The sequence below is a fragment of the Geotrypetes seraphini genome, chromosome 11 (assembly GCF_902459505.1).
Source record: "Geotrypetes seraphini chromosome 11, aGeoSer1.1, whole genome shotgun sequence".
In the NCBI taxonomy this organism is placed as follows: domain Eukaryota; kingdom Metazoa; phylum Chordata; class Amphibia; order Gymnophiona; family Dermophiidae; genus Geotrypetes; species Geotrypetes seraphini.
Window position 1 is genome coordinate 28,401,765 of NC_047094.1, and position 26,381 is coordinate 28,428,145.

The 26,381-nt window shown below is 40.7% G+C and overlaps 2 protein-coding genes across 8 annotated transcripts in view; both read right to left on the reverse strand.

The window, feature by feature from the left end:
- Positions 1–13,523, reverse strand: part of VPS35L (VPS35 endosomal protein sorting factor like) — a 153,196-nt gene extending 139,673 nt beyond the window's left edge. For 2 of the 4 annotated variants that reach the window (XM_033962941.1, XM_033962940.1), the window contains exons 1-3: positions 13,480–13,523; positions 6,972–7,071; positions 1,828–1,995 (exon numbers count right to left, since the gene is read on the reverse strand). In XM_033962941.1, the coding sequence (XP_033818832.1) occupies positions 1,828–1,995; positions 6,972–7,071; positions 13,480–13,508 (297 nt within the window). In that variant the 5' untranslated portion in view covers positions 13,509–13,523. The remainder of the gene's footprint in view (positions 1–1,827; positions 1,996–6,971; positions 7,072–13,479) is intronic. The other 2 variants (XM_033962939.1, XM_033962938.1) reach the window with 2 other exon arrangements.
- A 6,863-nt stretch (positions 13,524–20,386) lies between these two features.
- Positions 20,387–26,381, reverse strand: part of CCP110 (centriolar coiled-coil protein 110) — a 97,183-nt gene continuing 91,188 nt past the window's right edge. For all 4 annotated transcript variants that reach the window (XM_033963047.1, XM_033963046.1, XM_033963045.1 and 1 more), the window contains one exon: positions 20,387–25,264. In XM_033963047.1, coding sequence (XP_033818938.1) covers positions 25,189–25,264 — 76 coding nt within the window. In that variant the 3' untranslated portion in view covers positions 20,387–25,188. The remainder of the gene's footprint in view (positions 25,265–26,381) is intronic.

Sequence of the window (26,381 nt, forward strand, 5' to 3'; positions counted from 1 at the left end):
ATAAAGAAGACTATCGAGATAAGAACCTAATCTTTCTTTCAAGTACAAAATGTCTAGCAGTCCCCCGAGTCTAGGGTGGGTCTACAGAGCCTGCCTTCAATACAGAGGACCTAAAAGTGGCGTCTTTTCTGGTTGCTACGTCTACTCTATAGAACCTGATAAAGGTATGAAGGGTAGATTGTGTACTGCTTTTCATATTTCCTTAGGCTAAACCGCCCGAGTCTCTGTCCATGAGGTAGCATTTCCTCTGGTGGAGTGTGCTTTCAAAGTGATGGCTGACTGCTTACCGCAGCCCACAGAGGTAACGGCCATTTTAATCCATCTTGAAATCGAGGCCTTAGATGCCGGCCTCCCTTTCTTAGCACGACTGGTCAGAATAAAAAGATGATCCGATATGTGAAATTCATTGGTAACTTTGAGGTACAGGAACAGCTCTCACTCGACATCCAGCAAATGCAGGCAAGCATGGATACTCCTCGGCCAGCCATTCAGTGCAAACCTGGTGCGATACAGGAGTATAAAGACCTGAGGGGTCCATCCCTATTGATTTTAAGTAAAATTGAGGTGTTTTGAGGCAGATGGAGGCTTTAGAAAAAAAGATTGTTTAAAATCCAAGATGGTGTGTGTCAGTAAACTTATGCCAAAAATGGCCCATGGGGACTCCCCTAAGGTACAAACAAATGCAGGGAAAGTGGAGGATCTTAGCTCTGGCTGCAGAAATCTTCAAATCTTATTTTTAGAGACACCCCCCAACCCCAACCCCTGATTTTCCCCATGTGTTATAATAGCCTTACTCACTGTGCCATGAGCCTGCCTGCTTCAGCTTAGGAGTGTAACTGGGACAAACAGAGAAGACTGCAAGACTGCCTCACAGGTTCACATGATGAACTTGGTCTTCGGGCTGCCAGTTGCACTGAGCCTCAATTCCTGGAAAAACCTCATGCCGCACCAGGGGGAGCACCACACAGCCGGCCCACTATTAAGCCCAGCCAAGCTGGGACATAGCCAAACAGCCTGCGCTCAAGCTCCTGATAAATCAGAGATGCTATCAGCTACATAGGGGACAGCCCCTGAGCTCCAAAATTACGCAAGCAAGCTGGCTAGCTATGTGTCCCCAAGGGCTGATTCTACTAGCAGCAGACTTCCAACATGCAAATCTGCTTCTTCTCCCAAGCAGAGGTCCAAATATGTGAGAACCTCTGGGCACCGAGCCTCCAACCGAACACTAAGAAAAACCCCCAAAATGATAAAACCACACAGCAGAGCAGAAACACTTCTGAGCAACTTGCTTGCAGAAAAAAACTTGAGGGGGATGAAGCAGTTCTGAGAAGGAGGCAGAGTTGAAAGATGATTGACAGCATTCTGCAAGCAACTTGCAGGTTCAGATGCATAATCTTAGCATTCAGGATTACACATTGCACTAGAATGCAAATTAGTGCTAATTATAGTCAATTATTGGTTATCAATAATTTCAGTTAATTTAACAATTAATTTTTATGCATAACTGATACTGTAGTACTCCATAAATTACATGCACAACTTGGTGTGCAAATTTATAGAATTAGGAAAATGCTATCAAAAGTATGATTTTCAAAGCTAACAATCCCTATTGAAATAATCAAGATAGGTTGGCATCAAATCAAATCATTATTATTATAAGTGTACCCTCAGTGTGATTATGAAAGCTAACGGGACACTGGAAAAATAACCAGAGTGCTAGGCTTATACATATTAAGTAGCATGTTACTGCACTGGAGGGGGGTCTCTTAAAACTCATGAATAGAATCACACTGCATCTCATCTGGCGGAGCAGCCTTTGTGCATTACCAGGTTGGCTACCGTAGTCAGTGGTTCTGCTGTTGCTGCAAAAATTGACAACGGATCAGTTCCATCAAGCACACTGCTCAGTGGGTCCAGGACGGAGCTTGAGGAAGAAGAGGACGAGGAAGAGGTGCTTCCTTTCCGGCCCACTTTCTTGGTCTTAGATTCAGTGACCTGTGGAACAGAGGGGACTGTGTTAGTCACATTTTCTCATCGGAATAGAAACATGATGGCAGATAAAGACCAAATGGCCCATCTAGTCTGCCCATCCGCAGGAACCATTATCTCTTTCTCTCTCTTAGCTCTTGAATGTTTTAATGTACAGTGCTGTGTACGCCTAGCAGTGCTTTAGAAATTTTAAGTAGTAGTTCTCAGGATGCCCACAAGAACATGCTTGAGATCAGTTTGCACTTTATGCAGAGAGGAGTAGCCTAATGGTCAGTGCAGTAGGCCGAGATCCTGGAGAACTGGGCTCAATTCCCACTGCAGCTCCTTGTGACTCTGGGCAAATCATGTAACCCGCCCTTGCCCCAGGTAACCGTCCGCCCCCCCCTCCATTTACAAAACCGTAGTGCGGTTTTTAGCGCCAGCTGCGGCGGTAACAGCCCCGACGCTCATAGGAATTCTATGCACGTCAGAGCAGTTACCATCACTTCCGGCGGTAAAAACCATGCTACAGTTTTGTAAAGGGGGGAGGGGGGGCTTAGATTGTGAGCCCACTAGACAGACAAAATACCTGCATATAATGTGTACAACGCTGCGTGTGTCTAGTAGCACTATAGAAATGATAAGCAGTAGTAGTATCTCTCTCATGCATATTCATTGTAGAAATCCTAAAAAAAAAAAAATCGAATGAGAACCTCTGCATTAGAGAAAGTTAATCAATGTCCCCAGGTTCTCTTGTTGCAGGGTTTCAGGATCTCTTACAGGCTCTATGCCAGTGGTCTCAAACTCAAACTCTTTGCAGGGCCACATTTTGGATTTGTAGGTACTTGGAGGGCCTCAGAAAAAAACAGTTAGGCCCTGATTCTCCAAAGTGCATCCCGATTTTAGGCGTCCTACAGCTGTCTAATCAGCCAATCGGGATGCACGTTTTAAAAAAAAAAATGCTCCCCAGGCAAGCTTGAAGGCGCCTCTGGGAGCCTAGGGAGACCTGCAAGATGCCTAAGCTCATCTAAGGGCCTTAGGCTGAACCTAGGCGGCCCTACGCGTCTCCCTAGTAGAGGAGAAGCTTAAAATGTAGGCCAGCAAAATGCTGGCCTACATTGTAAGTAGACGCGGCCGCTATACTTATTGCGGCAAGGGATCTCTCTGCCGCTATAAGTATAGCGGGCCGCGGCCCCCTGACCAGGAGGGTGCCCAAACCCTCTGCCCAAAGACGCACCCCCCCCCCGACACTACCGCCCGCCCCCCCCCCCCCCGACATTACCGATCTCCCCCCCCCGACAATATCGATAGCTGGCAGGAGGGTGCCCAATCCCTCCTGCCCGAAGACGCACCCCCCCGGCGCTAACAACCCCCAAACCTCCACTCCACCAAACCTGTTCTTAGATGGGTCTTGCACGTCTTGAGCCGGCAGGCACGCCTCGTCGAAATGAAGCGGGCCCGCCCTTTCCCGGCCCATCCCGCCGAAGCCTAAGGCCTGATTGGCCCAGGCTCTAGAAGCCTGGACCAATCAGGCCTTAGGCATAGCTGGTCCGCCCATCCCCACTAAGTCTAAGGTCTGATTGGCCAATCAGGCCTTAGATTAAGTGGGGATGGGCGGACCCGCTATGCCTAAGGCCTGATTGGTCCAGGCTTCTAGAGCCTGGGCCAATCAGGCCTTAGGCTTCGGCGGGATGGGCCAGGAAGGGGCGGGCCCGCTTCATTTCGACGAGGCGTGCCTGCTGGCTCAAGACGTGCAAGACCCATCTAAGAACAGGTTTGGTGGAGTGGAGGTTTGGGGGTTGTTAGCGCCGGGGGGGGGTGCGTCTTCGGGCAGGAGGGATTGGACACCCTCCTGCCAGCAAAAGATATTGTCGGGGGGGAGATCGGTAATGTCAGGGGGGGGGCGGTCGGTAGTGTCGGGGGGGGGGGGGCGGTCGGTAGTGTGTGGGGGGGTGCGTCTTCGGGCAGAGGGTTTGGGCACCCTCCTGGTCAGGGGGCCGCGGCCCGCTCTACTTATAGCGGCAGAGAGATCCCTTGCGATAAGTGTAGCGGGCTGCGTCTAATCTAACCCGTTTCTCTAACCCGCGTCTGTAACATGGACGCCGGTTACAGAATCGGGGTTTAGTTTAGGCCGATTCTGAATAGGACGCCTCTCCCGGGCGTCCTATTCAGAATCAGGGCCTAGGTGTCTTGTGGGCCTCGCCTTCAATATAGGCGGCCTGCCTGGGGAGCATTTTTTTAAAAAAACATGCATCCCGATTGGCTGATTAGACAGCTGTAGGACGCCTACAGCTGCCTAAAATCGGGACGCACTTTTAGAGAATCAGGCCCTTAATATCTTATTAAATAAATTTTGCATGAGGTAAAACTCTTTATAGTTTATAAATCTTTCCCTTTGGCTAAGTCTTTTTTTTTTTTTTTTTTGAGAATGAAAAACTTTTATTAAAAAGAGTTAGAGTTATGTGTTTAACATTTTTTATTGATTTTTTTTTCATATAACAACAAGTGTGTCATAAAATTTCATACAATTATCTTAAAAATACACTTGATATCTCCATAACATACTTTACATTCAACATATCTTATATTATCCTTATTATAATTTTACACATCATATAAAATTTAATGATTTTATCAACTATTATTTAATTATGAATCCCTTTCCCTCCCTTTATTTTGTTAGTTGCACATACTATAACAACTATTATGATAATTTATTTATATTTTATGATAAAGAGAATAAAAACCTACCCCCCCTCCTTTAACCAGTAGCTTATAATAATATCTTATAATAAGTCTTAATAATAATATTGTGATTTATAACTAAAGAGACATATGATCAAGAAACTATTTTATTTTCGTGATTATGAGAAACATACCGAGGGCCTCAAAATAGTACATGGCAGGCCGCATGTGGCCCCCAGGCCGCGAGTTTGAGACTACTGCTCTATGCGGATGACATCCAGCTTCAGCTCCCCATAGAAGAAAATTTTGAGGGGGCTGTGGAAGTTATAGGTGGTGATGGCAGGGGTGAAAGGATGGATGACAGTCGACTGAAGCTGAATGTGCAGAAAACGAAAATTGTGTGTGTCCGGAGATACGAGTGAAATGATATTCCAGATTCACTTCGGCTCCTAGGTATGTCTCTAGGTATTTCAGAGGAGGTGTGTTGATTGGTTCCAGTTTGACATTTAGAGGCCATGTTCAGATGATGATACAAAAACGAATTCCGCCTTTTAAGCAAACTTAGGCCGTATTTGTTGGCCAGCACATTTAAGATTATTCTACCATCTGCGGTGCTATCATGTTTTGACTACTGCAATCTGGTGCTTTTGGGCTTGCCTGCAATGACGGTTTTGCAGGTTGCGCAAAATTCAGTTCTCAGGATGCTGTTTCGGTTGGGGAGGACTGAACACGGGACAGAATACTACATGAAATTGGAAAATTGAATACATTATAAACTGCTAGTGATGGTCTATCTTTGTGTGCATGGACTGGCACCAAAAAGCCTGGTGGATAGTATTCTGCCATATGTTCAATTACCAAAATTGCGTTCTGGACATCATGCCGATTTGCATATTCTGCCTGTCAAGTGTCTGAGGTTGAAGGTGTCAAGAGCAAGCATGTGTTCATGCATGGGCCCTCAAGAATGGAATGAAGTACCTATGTCTATATACCAGCAGGGAAACTTATATACGGTACTTTTAAGCGATTACTGAAGAAACATTTGTTCTGTAAAATGAAATATGGGAATTAGGTCTATTACATTTTCTGGAGCACTGGTCGCTAATCTGTTTGTTTTAAACATGTATTGTGTGTATATGCGTTTTAAATATTGTGTATGTTCTCGCTGTAAACCGCTTTATATAAAACGGAATATAAATGAATAAAACCCTTTTTTTTAAACCCATAAAAACATATGGCAGAGAGGACATTTGTTTTTATCTATTAAGTACCTTCGCTAATAAATAATAAAATAATAATTTTATTCTTATATACCGCCAAAGCCATAATAGTTCGGGGCGGTTTACAACAAGAAGTGCTGGACAATCAGGGAATAAAATACAATATAAAATCATCAATACGTACATACAGTTTAAAAATAAAAAAGTAAATCCTTAACTTACAAATCGATTAAATCATTTTGTTTTTACTGATTTTCTAAAACTGAAGTAGGATGATGTTCGCCTGTAGTACCAACCTTCAGCAGAAACAACCCCTTGCTCTTTGTCATACCGACAGGAAATGGATTCCTGCGACAAGTATCAATCAGTAAAAGCAGGAAATAACCGAACACAAAAAGTCAGAACTGTCACAGCAAAAGTAAAATGCATGTGGGAGAGATATTTGATATGAATTAGGCTTTGGTAGAATATTAAGGGCTCCTTTTAGAAAGGTGCGCTACGGGTTTTACCACACACACCGGATTAGCGCGCGTTAGCCAAAAATCTACCGCCTGCCCAAAAGGAGGCGGTAGCAGCTAGCGCACGTGCCATTTTAGCACGCACTATTCTGCGCGTTAAGGCCCTAGCGTGCCTTTGTAAAAGGAGCCCTAAGTGATGTAAAAGTGTAAAATTATTTTATCTTATATTGCACTTATTGAAAGTTTTAGATTGGTTTGGGGTCCCTTGACATCTTACATTTCTTCATTATGGTAAGTCTTTGATCAGGAGTCAGCTTTTGTTTGTTTTCATCCAGGGAAAGGGGGGGAAGGGGGGATTATTTCTGTCTTAATTTTGTTCTTTGGGTAGTTGCACTTGGGGTGGGGGTGGATATCATTAATTGGATTAGGGTAAGGTTTTTCTGATAATCTATGTTTTTGTGTTTTATTGAATAATCATTGGGTGGATGGGAGAAAATGGTTGGTTATGAATACGTATAAACTGAGTGTGCTTTTATTGTATTATTATATGTTACATTTTATGTACTGCACTATTGAAGTTTGGAAAATCAATAAAGAATTTTTAAAAAAAGTAAAATGCATGACTATAGCAGGGTCTTACCGTAATAGGTTTTAAAGGATGGTATTCTCCCGTCTCCAATTCAACATCCTCCAACCTGCAACACTGCAATTCTGATGCATAATTTCTGTACCTTGAATGCCTACATAAAGGAATGCAAACCAGGTAATTTGCACATCCACAAAATGCAATGGTATTTCAATTATTTTAAGAAACAAATCAACATTTCAGTTTGCACTTCGAATCAAATGAAGAGTTATAGAAATCTAATCAGGAAACACTGTTGAAAACTTTTATTTTGGTTAAAACCTGTAGCATTTGTATGGTGAATTAATTAGGTGAGCTGCAGCCAACAGGTGTGTTTATCAAGATGTATATTTCTGGCCAGGCTGGGGAATTAGCAGCAGCACTGCCATTACAGAGGACCTGGTTTTGATGCCTGGTGTAATGGCGACATCTAGTGTCCATAAGAGTCCATGACTACAGAGCTCCATCGATCAGGACAGGGGTGTCAAAGTCCCTTCTTGAAGGCTGCAATCCACTCGGGTTTTCAGGATTTCCCCAATGAATATGCATGAGATCTATTAGCATACAATGAAAGCAGTGCATGCAAATAGATCTCATGCATATTCATTGGGGAAATCCTAAAAATCCGATTGGATTACAGCCCTCGAGGAGGGACTTTGACAACCCTGGATCAGGGCTAGGATTTTGAAACACAAGGCAAAGTCATCTTCCCCCCCCCCTTTATCTTAAATGCCACAAGCCAAGCTCCCTCTAAGATTTCATAATTAAACTCAGTCATGATTATCCCATCACAGAACAATCTGGCAAAAATGCATACATGGACATCATCTTTTTAAAATATTAGCACCATTATGTACATCCACTTTGGCCCGAAATCTGTAAACAGCACCTTGATCGGCAGCTGCCCACCAAAGAGGCACTGATCGCGTGTCACTCGCACGTCCGCGCTGTTTATAGAAACATAGTCACATCACAGATAGACACTGGTGTTATCTTCGGCTCCTTGCGCGTCCTGCACCTGAACCAGAAGCCTTCTCTCTGATGTCACAACGTCAGAGGGAAGGCTTCCAGATGAGGCGCAGGACGCGCAATGAGCCGCTGCCCACGGTTTTGTGCACTGCAGCACTGAGGAAGAGGGAGCCGGCCCGAAGATAACACCAGGGGGCAGGCCAGAAAACAAGGCACAGCATGGAGGAAGGGAGGCAACAACGGTAGGGGGAATGATTTTATTTTTTAATTTAGTGATTGATTTACATCTGCTGTCTGTTCAAGAAGAAATGCATTTGTTTCTTTTCCTTTGGGGTTGTCTTGCATCTTAGGGTTTGTTTGTATATATTAGTACTTTTAGTTTTTGGTCCCGTATTTACATGGGGTTATCTGTGTTCTGGTAGGAATGAATATTGAGAAGCATACAATAATAATAATAATAATAACTTTATTCTTCTATACCGCCACATGTGCTTTGTGTAGTTTTATTTTGTGGTTAACCATTAAGTGTTGTTAATACGATTATATTGTGTGTGTATATATGAAAAATGAATGGAAAAAATGGTGTTACACAATTAGTACTATTATGGGGGCGGAGTCTGGCCCACGACTCAGCCCAGTGTTCTTCAACTGCTGGTCTGCAGATCGGTGACGGTCCACAAAATAATTATGCTATTTCCACCGATTCATACGTGGCAAAAGGTTGATGCAATACCTAGTCTACACAGGCTATCAATTCGCATTTCCGTGCAGGCACCAGAGTAACAGCCATTATCAATACTTTATTAAACCAATGAACCAACAATCTAACCATATAATTGACTAACATTTTACTTACTAGTTTCAGCCTTAAGCTATCTTCTCTTCTCCCCCAAGATGCACAACATCCACACTCAGCATACAACATAAATGTGATATAAATACACATACTTGATCCTGTTCTGTCCCTGCCATTTTCAGAGACACAGAACGAAGAAGCCTGCCAGCAATGTTTTACTTCCTATTTACTCGAGTTGATGTGTTACGGGCTTAAAAGACAAGGATAAAACAGGGGAAGCAAAACCACAACCTCAAAAGCACAGAACAAAGGTGGAATTGTCCCAATCAGAATGGTGCATAAAAAAGTGTCTTTCAACTCATCTGATAAATCCAAATGCCTTTATTCATCCAAAATTCATAAAATGACTCTACGACTCGACATGCGCATGTTTCGGCCTCAGGAGTCTTATGAGTCTTCAGCTTTGTAAAAAGGTGCACAACCTCACTGAATATTGCCTTGAAAAGACGTGTCACGGTGACAAACGCTGCGACACTGCTGCAAAAGAAAGTCAAGACAATACAGCACTGCAAAGGAGCTTACCGGATTCGTTTTTCTGTGCACCAAATTGCACTTTTTTCATCCGGTTGTATACCAAATGGTTCCCTACAATGTGGTTTTAATACCCTTTGGACCCCTGAGGAAGGAGTGTTTTTCGAAACACGGACCGTGTCAGGTCCCGATTTATAACCCTAAGTGAACCATATTTTTTGGATTCAAACTGCTTTTTTTTTTTTTTTTTAATTCTTTATTCATTTTCAAATTGAACAGCAAGTGCACAAAAGAATATACTATGCAAGTTATTTCACAATAGCACATTAATCTCTACCACATAATATTCTAGTGATATAACCCCCCCCCCAACCACCCATCCTTTATCACATTTTCCATAAGAATAAACACACATTATATAGCATATTTTAACTTATTATGTATAAATTATTCCCAACTCCCTCCCCCCTATTAGTGTGCTAACAAGAAAAAAAAAACAAAAAGAAAAGGAAAAGAGAAGAATCGATGACTACTCACCACAATATGTTGCCAATGGCCCCCATATTTTTATAAAGTTAGTATATGTCCCTCTTTGTACTGCTATTGCTCGTTCCATTTTAAATATATGGCATAATGAATTCCACCAAAATGTATAACTAAGGTTTCTGTGATTTTTCCAATTATTGGTTATATGTTGGATTCAAACTGCTTATTAAAGACTTGGTATTTTGTACATCATCTCTGCAGTTCTCTTTTTTGTTTGCTTATAAGGCAGCCGCCATGAGGTCGTTTGTTTTGTTTCTAACTCCCATCTTCTTTCTATTTAGGAATCCTCTGTGTTTATCCCGCACTTTTTTTTTTTTACTTTATTTTTATTCAAAATTATTACATTTTAAACAAGAACTTCAACTTGAATATTGATTGGGATTACAATAGAATATGGACGGTCTATTCCCGATCAAAACTAAATTATAAGAAATTAAATATTAATTATTTATTCTACAAATTACATGATCCAAGACCTAAGAAAGCTTATTAAAAAAAAAAAAGTATTATTAATGAATCATCAGGACATAATAGAAATTAGAGAGACAGCTTCCAGCAGCTGGTTCGTTAAACTGTAGATATTGTCACTGCAATACTTAAATCCTGCACATTTTTGAACTGCATTATTTTTCTGTCCCTACCACCTCCTCTGAGAAAGTATTCCAGGCATCACCACCTTCTCCATGAAAAAGTATTTCCTGATTTTATTCCTACGTCGACCACCCTGCACCTTCAATTTATGTCCTCTAATTCCACTTCTTCTCTGTCTCTGAAAAAGATTAGTTTGTATACCAACACCTTTCATGTATGCAAACATCTGTACCATATATCCGTGACCAGAAAGTGATGTCAGGAGAGCTGAGGCCAGCGCAAGTAGCATCAGCTAGGAGATGGTGTTCGTTGACACTGAAGATTTGGAATAGGTGGGTGGAAAGGAGATGTGCCAGTGCAACACCACTGCATAAATCCTGTATTACTCCTTTTCCCTATTCTCGGCCTAGAAGCAGGGATTCTATTGGAGGATGTCAGGGAGGCAAGTGATCTGCGATGTACGCAAAGCAGGAAAAAGAGTAGACCAAACAAGTGTAAAATTATGTAAAACTTAATATCTCCAATAAAGGGAATACAAAAACTATAAATCCAATGGACAATAAAGATGTGCAGAGAATCGAGTCGGTCCAGCGAATGGCCACCAGGATGGTCTTGTGGCTCAAGGATCTCACGTATGAAGAAAGACTGAATAAATTGCGGCTGTACTCACTTGAGGAACAAAGAGAGAGAGGAGACATGATTGAAACATTTAAGTACATCACAGGACGTATCGAGTCGGAAGATGATATCTTCTGTCTCATGGGACCCTCGACCACCAGAGGGCATCTGCTGAAAATCAGGGGAGGGAAGTTTCATAGCGACTCCAGAAAGTACTTCTTCACCGAAAGAGTGGTGGATCATTGGAACAAACTCCCACTGTAGGTGATTGAGGCCAGCAGCGTGTCAGATTTTAAGAGAAAATGGGATACTCACGTAGGATCTCTAAGGGAGTGAATTCAGGGGGGGGGGGGGTATTTGGAATGGGCAGACTTGGTGGGCTATAGCCCTTTTCTGCCATCATTTTCTATGTTTCTAAATATGTCACTGGGTTCTTATGTTAAGAACCCAGTGACATAATTAGTGAACTTTAATCAAAATAAACCATATGCCCAATGTGGTCACCTTTTGTCCAATGGCAACAAGACCTCTCTCTAGATTTATAAGGCAGTAGAAGTCAGAAATGCCAGCAAATAAAATAGCTTTTTCCGGAGAGGTTAAAGCTTAACAGCCACTGCAGAGACTTCCTGTTTCACTGCTGGTCTTGCTTTGCTAGTCCAGAGGGAAGTGGTTATGATATACTTCTCTGGTCTTGTTGCAACGCTTGTTTGATCTGCTCTTTGTACTGATCTCCTATTGGAGGACTTCAGGAGCTTCTCCAGGCCAAAAGAATGGCCCGCGGACCAGACAAGCCTGCTCCAGCATTAGGCCAGGCCAGATCAGATCATAACTTTAGCTTTTAACAATGTTTCAGTGTTCAGATTTTATTGTGCAGAATGTAAATTATAACCTGTCTGAAGGAACAACAGTACAGATATTGAAATATTTAACTGTAAATGTAAACTAAAGTACTGAACAACCCCAACAACCAAGAAGGGAAAAGTATAAAATGGTATTTTCATTCACACTTACAGAACAACTGTTTTACTTGAGGAGCTTTATTAAAGGACACAAATCCTTCCTAAATTCACCATCAGTGTGACAATTGTGTACCGACTTTAAAAAAGCAATACTCGAAAACTTTATTGAACCCCTCAAATATAATAAGCGAACCAAGCACATTGTTCCTTTCAGCTTCCATGTAAACAAATTAAAGGTTGACAGGCATAAACACCCTAAACAAGCCCAACTAGCAAACTAAACTAAACTTTAAATTTGTATACCACATCATCTCCATAAAGATAGAGCTCCACACGGTTTACAGATAATTCAATAAATGAGGGAAGGACATAAAAAGAAATTAGAGGTTATGAAGAGGATAGCTAGCTTAACATTTTAAATAGATAGCTCTAAGTTTTGGAGAAAAGCCAGGTTTTCAGATGCTTTGGGAATAATTGGAATGAGCCTAGGTTCCGCAGCGGGGCAGGGAGGTTATTCCAAAGCTCAGTGAATTTGAAGAAAAGGGATTTCCCTAATTTACCTGCATACATGACGCCTTTTAATGAGAATGAGAAAGAGAGAAAAAAAGAAGAGAGAGAGAAAAAAAGGAGAGAGAGAGGGAGAGAGAGGAAGAGAGAAAAAAGAGAAGAAGAGAGAGAGAGGAAGAGAGAGAGAAAAAAAAGTGAGAGGAAGAGAGAGAGAGAAAAAAAGAGAGGAAGAGAGAGAGAAAAAATGAAAGAGAGAGAGAAAAGAAAGATAGAGGAGGAGTAAACTAAACTAAACTAAACCTTAAGTTTGTATACCGCATCATCTCCATAGAGATAGAGCTCGGCATAGTTTACAGGTAATTCAATAAATGAGGGAAGGACATAATAATAAATTAAAGGTTATGAAGAGGATAGCTAGCTTTACATTTTAAATAGATAGCTTTACGTTTTGGAGAAAACCAGGTTTTTAGATGCTTTCGGAATAATTGGAATGAGCCTAGGTTCCGCAGCGGGGCAGGGAGGTTATTCCAAAGCTCAGTGAATTTGAAGAAAAGGGATTTCCCTAATTTACCTGCATACAATCATGCCTTTTAATGAGGGGAAAGGTAATTTGAGTTTGTGGGCGGATCTGGTAGTGTCAGGTCTCAAAGAATTCCAGGATAGTGGGATTAGGGGAGGAAGAATGCCATGTAGGATCTTGAATATTAGGCAGGTACATTTAAAGTGAATCCTAGAAATCAAACGAATATTATTATCATTCAATTTTTAATACCGATGGCTGCATGAAAAACCTAAAGAATCAAGAAATTAACAGAAGACAAACTCCGTAGAGAGCCGTTTACAGCTCGCTGCCTCTATATACCGCGGAAGAACTTGGTATTTCAATTACATCCCGTTTAAATTAATAACCTGCCGGCTCCGTCTAGCGAGCTAAATCGTGTGGCCACGAACCAAGGGCTGCAAAGCGGATTCGGAGAAAAAGGCAGAAAGCCCCTCAATTCCTTACCACTGAACGGAAGCCATTTTCCAGGTCATGTGACTGCCGCTCACTAGCCTTTAACCTTTTGCGTGTCCCCGCCCACGACTGATTCTGTCCGCCATGATGTGAGTGGCGCATAACCAGCGCGCAGAAACCCGACATTGGAAATCAGCAAACTTTTCTGAAATGATCGGGGGTGCTAAACCCCACAGAAATTACCTCTTCCTGTATACAGTCGCGTTTAATATTGGGGGAGGGGGGGGTCAAGTACCTAAAAGCTAACTACAGCGTTAGCCTTTTAGTAACAAATGAAAAGCAAGCAAACTTTGTTTAAATGTTTCCTTTCAATGCGCGCACAGAAGCTGCAAATGCCCCCCCCCCCCCCCCCGAGCTTTATCAGGGATTGTTTTGGTTTCAGTTTCCTGAGCGGTGTTTTAAAATCGCAGTGTAATTCTGCGTGCTTGTGTGTTTTTGGTTTGGTTTTTCAACCAGTACTTGTAAAGGAATGCTTTACTGATCTCTTTATAGAAGGATTAATAAACCCAAGATAAACGAACTTGGATCAGACCAAGGAAAACTCAGGCACAAAGGAAATAATCAATGTAATCTATATGGGGGTTAGGATGCTTGTAATCGACAACCACCACAAGGCGTTTTAGACATGGATTTTCAGCAGCTGCCTAGATACCTGCACTGAAAATTAGGTGTACAAGTACTGTAGAGCAGTGGTTCCCAATCCTGTCCTGGAGGATCACCAGACCAGTCGGGTTTTCAGGATCGCTCTACTGAATATGCATGAGAGCGATCTGTATATAATGGAGGTGCCAGGCATGCAAATTTGCTCCATGCATATTCATTAGGGCTATCCTGAAAACCCGACTGGCCTAATGGTCCCCCAGGACAGGGTTGGGAACCACTGCTGTAGAGCACTAGCACATCACATCAGCGATGGTCAGTGGTAGCCAGATAGTTATGGAAGCATTGTTGCTGTCCTAACTTTGCAGCAGATTGTCAAAACTCACCCCTAAAATCCAGAAAGGCGAGGTAGTGACCATAGAGCAGGGGTAGGCAATTCCGGTCCTCGAGAGCCGAAGCCAGGTCAGGTTTTCAGGATATCCACAATCAATACCCATGAGATAGATTTGCATCACAAGGAGGCAGTGCATGCAAATCCATCTCCTACATATTCATGGTGGAGATCCTGAAAACCTGACCTGGCTCCGGCTCTCGAGGACCGGAATTGCCTACCCCTGCCATAGAGGGAGCGATTCTTATACAGACAATACCCAGCAGAACAGCATGCAAATTAGACGCACTGCTACTTGTGCCGTTGAATCGCTGGTAAAGAGCAGAACTGTGCCTAGCTCAGAAGAGCAATCGCTAAGTACAGCTTCTCCCTTCTGTCAAAGCTGCTCTCCCTGCCCTATTAACTGAGCTGCAGGTCTCCCTAATGTCTGCTGCATCAGCTGATGAACTGGCAGGGAGAGCAGCAAAAAGAAAAGGCCCACCTCCCGCCAACACATCCTGTATTAGACCTGCAGGGGAGATGCCTGCTCCCTCCTTCCAGTCAAACCCCATCACCTCCCATACTTTTAAATTGAAAGATGGCAGGAGGGATGTCCGCTGCCCCTCCCATTACAGTAGAATGCCAATTATCCAGACTAACCTCTGCAGAGAGCAGTCCGGATGACCAAAAATCCTGATGACTGGACATTAATTGTTAAAAAATCCCATCAGCACCTCACACCCCTCCCCCCACCCCAAGAAAAGACAGCATGCCTCTGCAAACAGACACTACCAACCCCCTCTCTCAGATACCAGGCCTACCTTGTTTCCTTGGTGGTCTAATGGCACAGTGGGGCAGTAGCAATTACCACTTGCTTCTTCTGCCCATGCTCTATCATCAACAAAAACAGGTGCTGAGACTTTGAACAGTAGTCATCATCAAAATATTTACAAAATACTGTTCATAAAAAGAAAAGGCGGTCTATCAAAATTGCAACAGGGTCGATGGAGCTACACAGGCATTGCCTGAGCCTGGATGGTCCCTCTGAAACTTAGAGCCTGGTGCAGGTAATTCACTGCCGCCTTCCTTCTCCCTCTTCAAGGGGATCCTTTTATTAAATGCTAGTATGTGCTTGACACAGACCACAGACACAAGCATCCTGTGGTTATTTTGTGATCTATGCACACAAACCATGCTCTAAAAAATTATTTGATTGCAGAGGGGACATAGCTGGGGGTGGAGAGTGGGTGCTCTATTAATCAGAACAGCTACATTACTGCACTGATTAGTGCAAGAGGGTATACAAGAGCCCTTTTTATGGATTACAATTTTATATAGACTTTTAATAAAGATTCCTGAACCTTGTATATTCCAGGCTGCAGGCCTCTCTTTGTTTTTTGGTGTTCGCCTTTTACTGCAGACCCATTGGATTTTTTCTTTGTTTTGCCTAGTGCAGGGGTAGGCAATTCCGGTCCTCGAGAGCTGGAGCCAGGTCAGGTTTTCAGGTTTGCACTCCAGAGTCCTCTTTAAATGTGCCTGTTTAGCTTTCAAGATCCTACATGGCATCCTCCCTCCCGTTATCCCACTCTTCTGGAATTCCTCTAACCCTAATTCCACTAGATCCTCCCAAAAACTGAAACTATCATTCCCCTCTGCAAAAGGTATATCCCACGTAGGAAAACTAGGAACATCCCTCCCTTTAGAACCACAGAACTCTGGAACAACCTCACATTCCCGCTCAGAATTTCTAGCTCCCTCCAATCCTTCCGCAAACACCTGAAAACTTGGCTCTTTTCAAAAATCTAACACCTCCCGCTCTTTGGTATCCTGACCTTTTTTATCTTCCTAGCTCCTTTCCTATAACCCTTCATTGTAGCTCCTTTTCAACCTAACCCTGTAAACCGTGCCGAGCTCTATGCTTGTGGAGATGGTGTGGTATACAAACCTAAGGTTTAGTTTAGTTTAGGATAACCACAATGAATATGTATGAGATGGATTTGCATGCACTGCCTCCTTGAAATACAAATCTATCTCATGCATATTTATTGTGGATATCCTGAAAACCTGACCTGGCTCCAGGTCTCAAGGCCCGGAATTGCCTACCCCTGGCCTAGTGCAAGAGTGACACATGAGCTCTTACTGCCTACAGTCTGTCATTTTAGTACCAAGAACATCCATATTTCCCAAAACTGTAATAGAGCCTGGTATCCCATGCCAGATTTACTGTTTATTTTTTGGAGGGCAGAGACCTGTTAATCCTTCCAGTCAAGCACTGATCAATCGAGCTCTTTTTCTGACTACTCGATGCGCAGGGAATCAGGTCTAAATGCCACCACCTTTTTATGGACAGTTCCCCCTTCTGAAATGAGGATCGGATATCCATAGTTTGGCTTTTTCTTAGCCCTGCTCAAAACACACCTTGACCATGCCCCCTTGCCATACTGCAGATTTAGACATCTGCATCCTGGCTTTGTAAAATCAGGACTTAGATGTTCATGCAATGTTGACATCTAAATGCCAGACATAACTAGAGCTTCTAAAATAAAGGACCAGGTTATTATAAAATATATACTTTGGTACTTTACTATGCAAAGCACTGCATAAGGCGGCTTTAAAATCTTCACAGGCAATAATATAATTTCACAGTTTTCTACAGGCAAAATTCCTAGTATTTGGCTGTTTGAGAAACCAGAGACATGAGGATCATATTTGAAAGGGACTTTGTGTCAGGTGCATTTCCAGTAGCAAAATTAGATTGGGGTGTAGGAAGGTAAATTTTTGTTAAAGGGTTAATGATAAAGGACTATTAAAGGATTTCTCTAAAAATCTTCATCAGTATAGCTCTTTTCTGTTCATGTACATACAAAAACATTTAATAATAATAATAACTTTATTTTTGTATACCGCAATACCACAAAACAGTTCAGAACGGTTTACAGGCGAAGAGACTGTACATTTACAGCGAAGATGCAGAGTCTGATTAACCAGGGTAAAGTAAACAGTAACAGTAACAATTAAAATTAAAAAGTAAGATAGGTACTTAGAAATTCCCTTGCTGTCCCGAAGGTTCACAATCTAACTAAAGTACCTGGAGAATAACAAAGAAGTGAAAAATAGAGATAGAGGAAAAATAAGAAATAAACATTCTAGCAAGACTACATTTGTCTAAAATACTTTGGAAGGATGAAGAGAGGAGAGAAAGGAATATATATTTAGCATGTACACAGAGGGCAAATTCTATAAACGGTGTCCTGATTGTAGGCAGCAGTAGGTGTCCTGCCGCTGTCTAACCAGGCAAACGGGATGCACGTTTAAAAAACTAACACAAAACAGAGACAGGTCACCTACACTGTAGGCACCTGTTGCAGGTGCAGGGAGACACCTAGGTTCGCTTAAGCTTGCCCATGGCTGGGTGTGGTTTTGCCCAGTAGTAGTCTGGGTGAGCTTAAGTGGCCCTAGGCATCTCCCTAGGGCCACAATAGATACCTGATATGTAGCCAGCAAAATGCTGGCCTACATGTCAAATAGACATGTACGCTAAGCTGATCGCAGCAAAGAAAACTCTCTGCCATGATCAGCTGAGTGGCTGCGGCAGGGAACCCCCAACCCCCCCTCCCTGCGACTCATCAGAAAGGAGGGATGCCCACCCCAGAACACCCCCCTCCCGCCAACACTGTCCGTGGCAAGAGGGATGCTCACTCCCTCCCACCGCCAGCCCTGATGATCCCCCAAACCTCCGACACTCCCCAACATCTGATACTCTCCAACATCCACAAGACATTCCCCAAAATGCTAAGGAAATAAAAATATATCAACTATATTACCAATACCTTAGCATTTTTTCCTTCAGATAAGTGCTCCAGCGCCATCTATTGGGTATGTTTTGAAAGAAACTGTTTCAATTATATATACATATGGTTCATCTGAATTTATTTCTTATGTATGTGGCTCAGTGGGTAAAGGCACTTCTTCCATTCTCTGAAGGTCAGGGGTTCAAATCCCTCATATTTTTAGGATGAAGACGGTCCAGAGGAAGGCTACTAAAATGGTATGTGGTCTTCATCATAACGCATATGGGGACAGACTTAAATATCTCAATCTGTATACTTTGGAGGAAAGGCGGGAGAGGGGAGATATGATAGAGACGTTTAAATACCTATGTGATATAAATGTGCATGAGTCGAGTCTCTCATTTGAAAGGAAACTGCAATGAGAGGGCATAGGATGAAGTTAAGAGGTGATAGGTTCCGGAGTAATCCAATGAAATACTTTTTTTACAGAAAGGGTGGTAAATGCATGGAACTGACTCCTGGAAGAGGCGGTAGAGACAGAGACTGTGTCTGAATTCAAGAGGGCCTCTCAAAGAGAGAAAGAAATAATGGTTACTGCATATGGGCAGACTAGATGGGCCATTTGGCCTTTATCTGTCATCATGTTTCTATGTTTAAGATTTTATCATCATGTATTTTTTACGGTAATTATGAGTTAAGATTATTTTTATGACTTGGTAGCCTCTTTCAGCTGTTCATTAGTCCTTAACGTTATGAATGTATACATTTTATTTGTAAAAAAATTCACATGTATTTTTTTAGATCATCTACACCCCTGAAGCAGGCTTCATCTTTGAAGCCGAAACACAGACCATGTCGGGTCTGGAAGGATATGAAAGAAAGACTGATTATCATATGTGTTGTATATCTTAATAGATGACTGTATTCAATAAACTCAATTTTATCTCAGGTTGACGTGCACAGTTCCTGCCCAACTCTTTTCTTTGTGTTATTTTGTTTTTTTACTGGCCCCTGAAGCAGCTTTGTTTGGCATTGTTACTGGAAGCATCATTAATAAATTTGCCTTGGTCTCCAGATTGTCTGTCAATCTTTATATTCAACTTTTTATTGAAGAAACAAAACTGGGAACACAGAAAAGATGGATTTCTTATTGTTTGTTTATATTTTATTTTCAGGAAAAAAAAGAAGATTTTTGCTTTCTGTTTTTATGTCCTCAGATTTAGTGTAATTTATTTGAGCTAAATGCATTTATAAAAGTCCTCCAGGTGGTGCTAACACATGCCATGGTTAAGCAAGATTTATCATGCAATTAATCTTTAATACCACAATTAATTTGATTTAAAAAGTTGCAATTGTTGCCCACCCCTAATTAATTGTGGATCTCCTGTAAACCCAAATGGCTAATGGGGCACCAGAATAGTTCAAGAGGCATTGTTATAGCATTCAACCTAAAAGATAAAAGATTGAGGCCATCTTGATTTTTGCTACAATCCTTTAGGACAGGGGTCTCAAAGTCCCTCCTTGAGGGCCGCAATCCAGTCAGGTTTTCAGGATTTCCCCAATGAATATGAGATCTATGTGCATGCACTGCTTTCAATGCATATTCATTGGGGAAATCCTTAAAACCCGACTGGATTGCGGCCCTCATGGAGGGACTCTGAGATCCCTGCTTTAGGACATCTAGTAACAAAAAATATTTGTCTGGTACATACTTCTGGTTAACCAACAATTACTTGTAGTTCTCAGTGCCTGGATCACAGTAAAACCACTCAAATGCAAATGGCTGGCCAATATGAGAGGGACTATGAAAAGAAGAAGGAGAAGAAGAAAAAAAAGAGACCCTGGTTCTATAAAACCTCCCTGAGCTATAAAAAGGGTTAAACTTCACTAATGCATGATTTTTTCAAAATCAAATCCATCAAAAAAGGAAACACACCAAAACTTATTTGGGAAAGTTCCACAGATATTTATTATTCTTTCTCCTTATATTTATATGTTATGTAAAACTATCTGAACTCCTATAAACTTCCAAAGCATAGAGGCCAGGTATAATGCATCTTTGGCAGTTTATTTCAAAAAAAAAACTTAAAAATTAAGAAAAAACTGTTTATGGCAAATAAAGATAATACACTTGTTATTGTTGAAAAATTTATTTTGCAGCATGCTTATGCTTAAGGAATATGAGCAGAGCATATAAATAATCAGTTAATGAAACAAAGTACAAAAATAAATACACTTCATAATGATGATGCATTCCACTAGGGAAAACAGGTACAAGATAAGCTGAAAATACATAAATATAAAATGCATAATAGTTACATAAACTCTGGCACTTGTTAACAGGAAGGTCTTCTGAAGGTCAACATACTGTAACTGCTACAATTATTGGAGGAATATACTGAAACTAACAATTGCAAACAAACAATTATAACAAGTTGTAAAACAACAAGAACCTTTGAAAAAAATTTAAAGAATGTTAATTTTTCCTGAACCAAATCTGTTGGTTTTTTTTTTCTGACAAGCACATCAGCAGTGCTGCTCTTTACTGTCAATGTGCATATAAAAATCATGAATCTGTAGCACTATAGAATACAAAGACCATACAAATGTCAACTCCCAACTCTACACAAGAGTTTTAAAACTTGACACTTAAACAAAAAAAAACCCCACAAACCTAAAAAGACATACAGACTTGTTCATTCATTTGTTGATATATTTCATACATCAAAAAAAACTTTCCTAGATCACACTTGCCCCCACCCCCTCCCTTCTACTAAGCTACGATAGAGGTTTCTACCACAGCCCGGAGCACTAAATGCTCCAAAGCTCATTGAATTCCTATGAGAGTTGGAACATTTAGCGCTCCAGACTGTGGTAGAAATCTTTACCATGGCTTAGGAAAAGGGGGAAGGGGGAAGCTTCTCTGAAACATTATTCTCATACATTTATTTAACAATTCTCTAAAATGTAAACATGCAAACATTTCCTGAAACTCAAAATTAATATATTTTCTAAGGTTATAGAGTGTTAACGAAATATCGCATCAGTTCAACCTTTATGTAAAATCAGTTTTTAGCTTTGCCAAACTTTAAAGTGATGTGGAATATGGAGCAACATATCACAGTATTGTTCTGCATACCAGAAACCAGGGCTCAAAGAATGTTAATGTGTCATAAAATACTAGAGGAACTTCTGCTCAATGAATTCTTAACAAATGTTCCAGTATGTGCCAATATCCCAGCATAAGGCCACAGGGATGCATTCAAAGTACAATTAAGGAGAAATTAGGTTTTAACTGCAAATTTTCTCTCTTTTAGTTCCTCCAGGCCGGCCCAGATGGATGGGTTCACGTTCCTCTGCCAGCAGGTAGAGTCTGAGAACACAATGAACAGTACAAATGGGCCATGCTGTCCCTCAGAATCAGTCTGACAAATAGCCAAGCAGGAACAATACAAATATCCCAGCTGGAAGAACAGGAACTGGTGTAAACCCATCCGTCTGTGCCAATCTGGAGGGACGCAAAAGAAATGTTTGTTTCATTTTATATGGCACTCCAGGATGCACATTATTTCTTCTAAAGCAACAAAAATCCCCCCGCCCAAATAGTTCGCCCTGTTGCTTAAATGATACTAAACAGATGTGCCAATGTGTAGAAAGATCAGAAATATAGCTCAATGGAGATTTGCCAGAACTGGTTTCCATCTTGCCACTGGGATACAAAGGAAGCAAAGCTCCATCCATTGCTGACCACCTTTCCTAGATCCCTTTCACTGTTCAGGGAAGAGATACACATAAAAAAAAAGCCTGCAGTCTGCTGTAGCACTAACCCCCCTGTTTTACTAAGGTGCGCTATGCGTTTTAGTGCACCCTAAATATATGTGCACGCTAACCGCCAGCGCGTCCATAGACTAACATGCACGCGTTAGCGTTTAGCGTACACAAACGCTTAGCGCACCTTTGTAAAAGGAGCCCTTAGTTTCTACTCCTTCTTAAGAGGCCTTTTTACTAAAGCTTAAAGTGTGCTAAGTTCCATGTGGCCCATAGGCATAAAATAGGATGCACAACATTCCTATACTATATATATAACGTATCATTATATAATCTTTTATTATAATTTTGAAACAGTATATAATATTTATATATATATATATAGTATAGGAATGTATGAAGGAATATCGAGCGTGTACGTAATGAAATTGTATAAATTTAAGTGGTACACTTGCTATATGAAAAATGAATAAAAAACTTAAAACGAAACGAAAAGATGCACAACATTCGACATGCACTAAACTTTAGTAAAGAGCACCTAAGTATGGTTTACATTTTGGTATCTATAGCATCATCGTTTTGAATGTCTGCAGAAAACACCATATTTTGTTTCCTTATCCACACTAGACTGCTGAAGTTTGGGTTGGCTACAAGTAATTTTCAGTCAGATAAAACTGCTGACTTTAGGTTAAATGAATACGAGTTTTAGGAGGAATGTGTGCTAAAATGCAGGAAATATGTCACCCAGAGTACAATTCCTACCGCTTTCTGTCAGAATGTATTCCTTCAGCAGTGTTTATAGTTACAATTTATGCTGCTGTCTTCAGTTTCCTGTGCCAGTCTACCCACTGGACTTTCTCACTAGTTCATAAACAGCAAACAAGCGCTTAAAACAAAAGCACGGAGGTGCTTAAAACAAAAGCATTTGTGATCTGCCTCTGCTGACAATCTGTGAGATGTCTGGGGCCAGAACAGCGCTGAATGTCAAAATCTTAATCATTTGAAAAACACTCCACTCCCATTGTCCTCCTGCCTCAAACATGATTAGCTCTTAAGCAAGCATAGGGCAGGGCAGGGCAGGAAAAGAAGATTAAAATAGGAAAGAAAGTGAATCCATATTTCCTTTATTTATTGCAGATGTTTTGAAAACACTTGTCTTGAAGCACTGTTTTTAGGAGCTCTTTTATTACAGCAGTAAAATTTGCAGCTAAGCCTGCTTAACATGGGACTTTACTACACAGTAGCTGCAAATTGAAACCCAGCATCTACTGGGGCATTCCCTTTTTTATTGCAGGTTGTGCATGAACATTCAAATTAATGCATGGAAGTACTTAGCATCTCCTATTTAGGAAGCAAGTTTGTGATCCCCTGTTAACCCTTTCTTTCTTTTTTTTTATTTATAATTTTATACATTATTCCCAAGCATAAACATCTTGTACAGTAAGATTGTTTAAAACAAGTAAAGAAAAGGAAAACAAATTACAATACAATATAGAAGATATTAAATATCATAACATCTTCTTCTTATAAAGACAATCTCTAGTCCACAATTATTGGATCCTAGACTTCAATAGGGTGAAATAAAGAAAAAAGATCATAAGATTAATCTTATACTTAAGAAAATCAAAATGGATGAAATCGCGAGGAGCTAATCTTGTATTTCTGTTGTTATTTCCATTTTTTTACCTTTCTCAAGATGTTTCAATGCCACAAATTTGCCCTGTTAACCCTTTCTTAGTGCATGGTAAACTGCCTGACTGCCAAATACCTTCCTTGCCCTCTCTCTACCCCATGACACAACTGACAAAAAGCACTCAACACCCAGTTTACCACACACTAACTGCTAAATCACCGCAAAGCCCCTTAATGTGGCTCTGTGTTAGTAATTAATGGCCACTTTAACCTGCATTAAAGGCCTTTTTAATAAAGCCACGGTAGCGAGTCCCAGCGTGGCAAAGTGACATAACCCATAGGAACTGAATGGACTGCATCGCATTTGCCACATGGAAATCACTACCGTGGTTTTGTAAAAGGGACTTAAATGTTTAACATGATTTAGTAAAAGGGCTTCTTAATTGCTTAGTCTAACTTCAATGCCATTCAAAAGGATTGATGAATTCTTATTTTTAAAAGAGATATCAGATGAAAATGCTAAGTTTTAAAGATGAGAAAAGTTTACTCGTCTCTAAATAAATTTGTCATATACTAAAGAAATAAAAAATCATTTGGGGTGGAGGATCATTTGGGGTGGAGGAAGCAACCCACTTTTCAGTTAAAACACACATAAGAAAACCGCTAAATAATTCTCTCTAAGCATAACTAAAATATGTAGCAAATTTTGCGTTAATATTAACCCAAAGCAAACAAAATATATGTACTGAAATACCCTAAAAACTAATTAAATGGGTCATCTTTGATGCTCTTCAACAGCTCAACTTGTATAGGAATTCAAGTTTGGCAGATAAACACTAATTTAATTTGGTGTTATTAAGTTTTAGTTCTAAGTCTGATTTTAGTTAGCAGGGTGACAAAATTACCACTAGAATTGGACAATTTCCTTATGGTATGGCAATAAGTCAGCATCACTCAACTATGAAAAATGTCTTTTAGCCTGTAACATGTGAAGAAACACTCATCACTAGTACTTGACCTGAGAGGTACAGCAAATAAATAAAATATAGAACCATGTGGAAAAATTGCAGATCTGACTATTCTTCAAAAAGCTGATGATATAATCTAAATTTTAGAACAAATCCCTATTATGTAGCATGTGTGATACAAAGGAGACTGCACTGGTAAACATACCTTTTTGCAAGAATGCAATACATATAAAAGGAATGACCCACTGCTCTTCAAGTCATTCTTGCATGACATATATAATTTTAAATCGGATCGTTGAGATATGCAATAACTTGGAAACACCAAGGATCATCTCCGTGAGTTTCTCCTACCTCGTGGAAAGGTGGTACAGCTGGTTTGCCATGCTGAGGATGCCATAGACTTCAGAATTTTTATCCCATCGGTGGTTATCCCTTCCATTGCATTTCAGCCACAGCTATGTTTTATATAGTCACGGTATATATACATACATGTGCATATGCCTACTTGCAGCAAAGTCCACAGACATACAAGTGTGAGGTCTGAACCTATGCCACTGGATCTCAATTTTTCTTATCCTAGAGAGTGCTGCCTTCTTAAGTTGTCACAACATTTGGCTTCTTTCTTTGGGTTCTTCCTGCATATACTCCTAAAAATAGTATTAACGTATAGATAATTATTATATGATATAAGAACGATTAATTTGAAAAAACACTGTATATAATAGTTCAGGGGCCTTTTACAAAGCTTAGCATGTGCTAATCAGCATGCCACATGATGCATAAGTATAAAAAAATTAAGCACACAGCATTTAACATATGTTAAGCTTTAGTAAAAGGGTCCCTTAGTCAGGTAACTACAAACACATATTAAGCTTATTTAAATATTGTTAACTTTCAATTTTTTAAATAAGGAAAAAAAAACTTCATCTTGTATTCATCATGAAAAGATCAGCAAATCATTTATTTGGGGGGTCCCAAAAACACAAGTAGATAAAGTAGCAATTTTTCAAGTTATCTGGAAATAATTAATGGATATCATACAAAAGTCTGATGCAATGTTTTATGAAAACAAAGACTGAAACCAAAACAGTCACTAGATCAAAGTAACTGCATATCACAAAAAAATTATAGTATTAGCAATTATTGTTTGTCACAAAGTAAACAAATACAACTACTGCTAATGTTATGAAATCTGAATGATATTTAACATTGGACAGAAAAAGTGATAGGAGATTGTGTGATGGGATATACTGAATAAGCATCAATGGTTTAAAATGGAAGATTAGGTTCTTAACTTGATAATCTTTCCAGTAGAAAAGCACACAAGTCTTGAACATATGGTTAGTGCCACTTCACCCGCAAGGAATACATTTTCAAATCCGCCTCCCTAAATCACCAGACACTGCCCCCTCTCCTCAGTTTGTACCCAAGCAGAGATAACCCCTGAAAGAGCAGAAACAGGGACATGGGAAATTTCCTGATCACATACTTTTGATCTGCTCTGCAAGAAACCACCACTCATTAACAAATGCAACAAAGCATCAACAAGGCGGAACGAAAACCACCACCTACCTAAGTGCAACCAGCACTGACACTTGTTCGACACTGACCTTGTCAAGAGTAATCCTGTATCTCTGAAGTCGTAGTTTTGTATTGCTTGAATGCCATTAGACAAACCTCTGCAGAAACATACCTCTCTGAGGCTAAAAGCAGGCTACCCTGATAACTATTAGGACAGGGCTCCATAGACATTGTTTCAGCTAG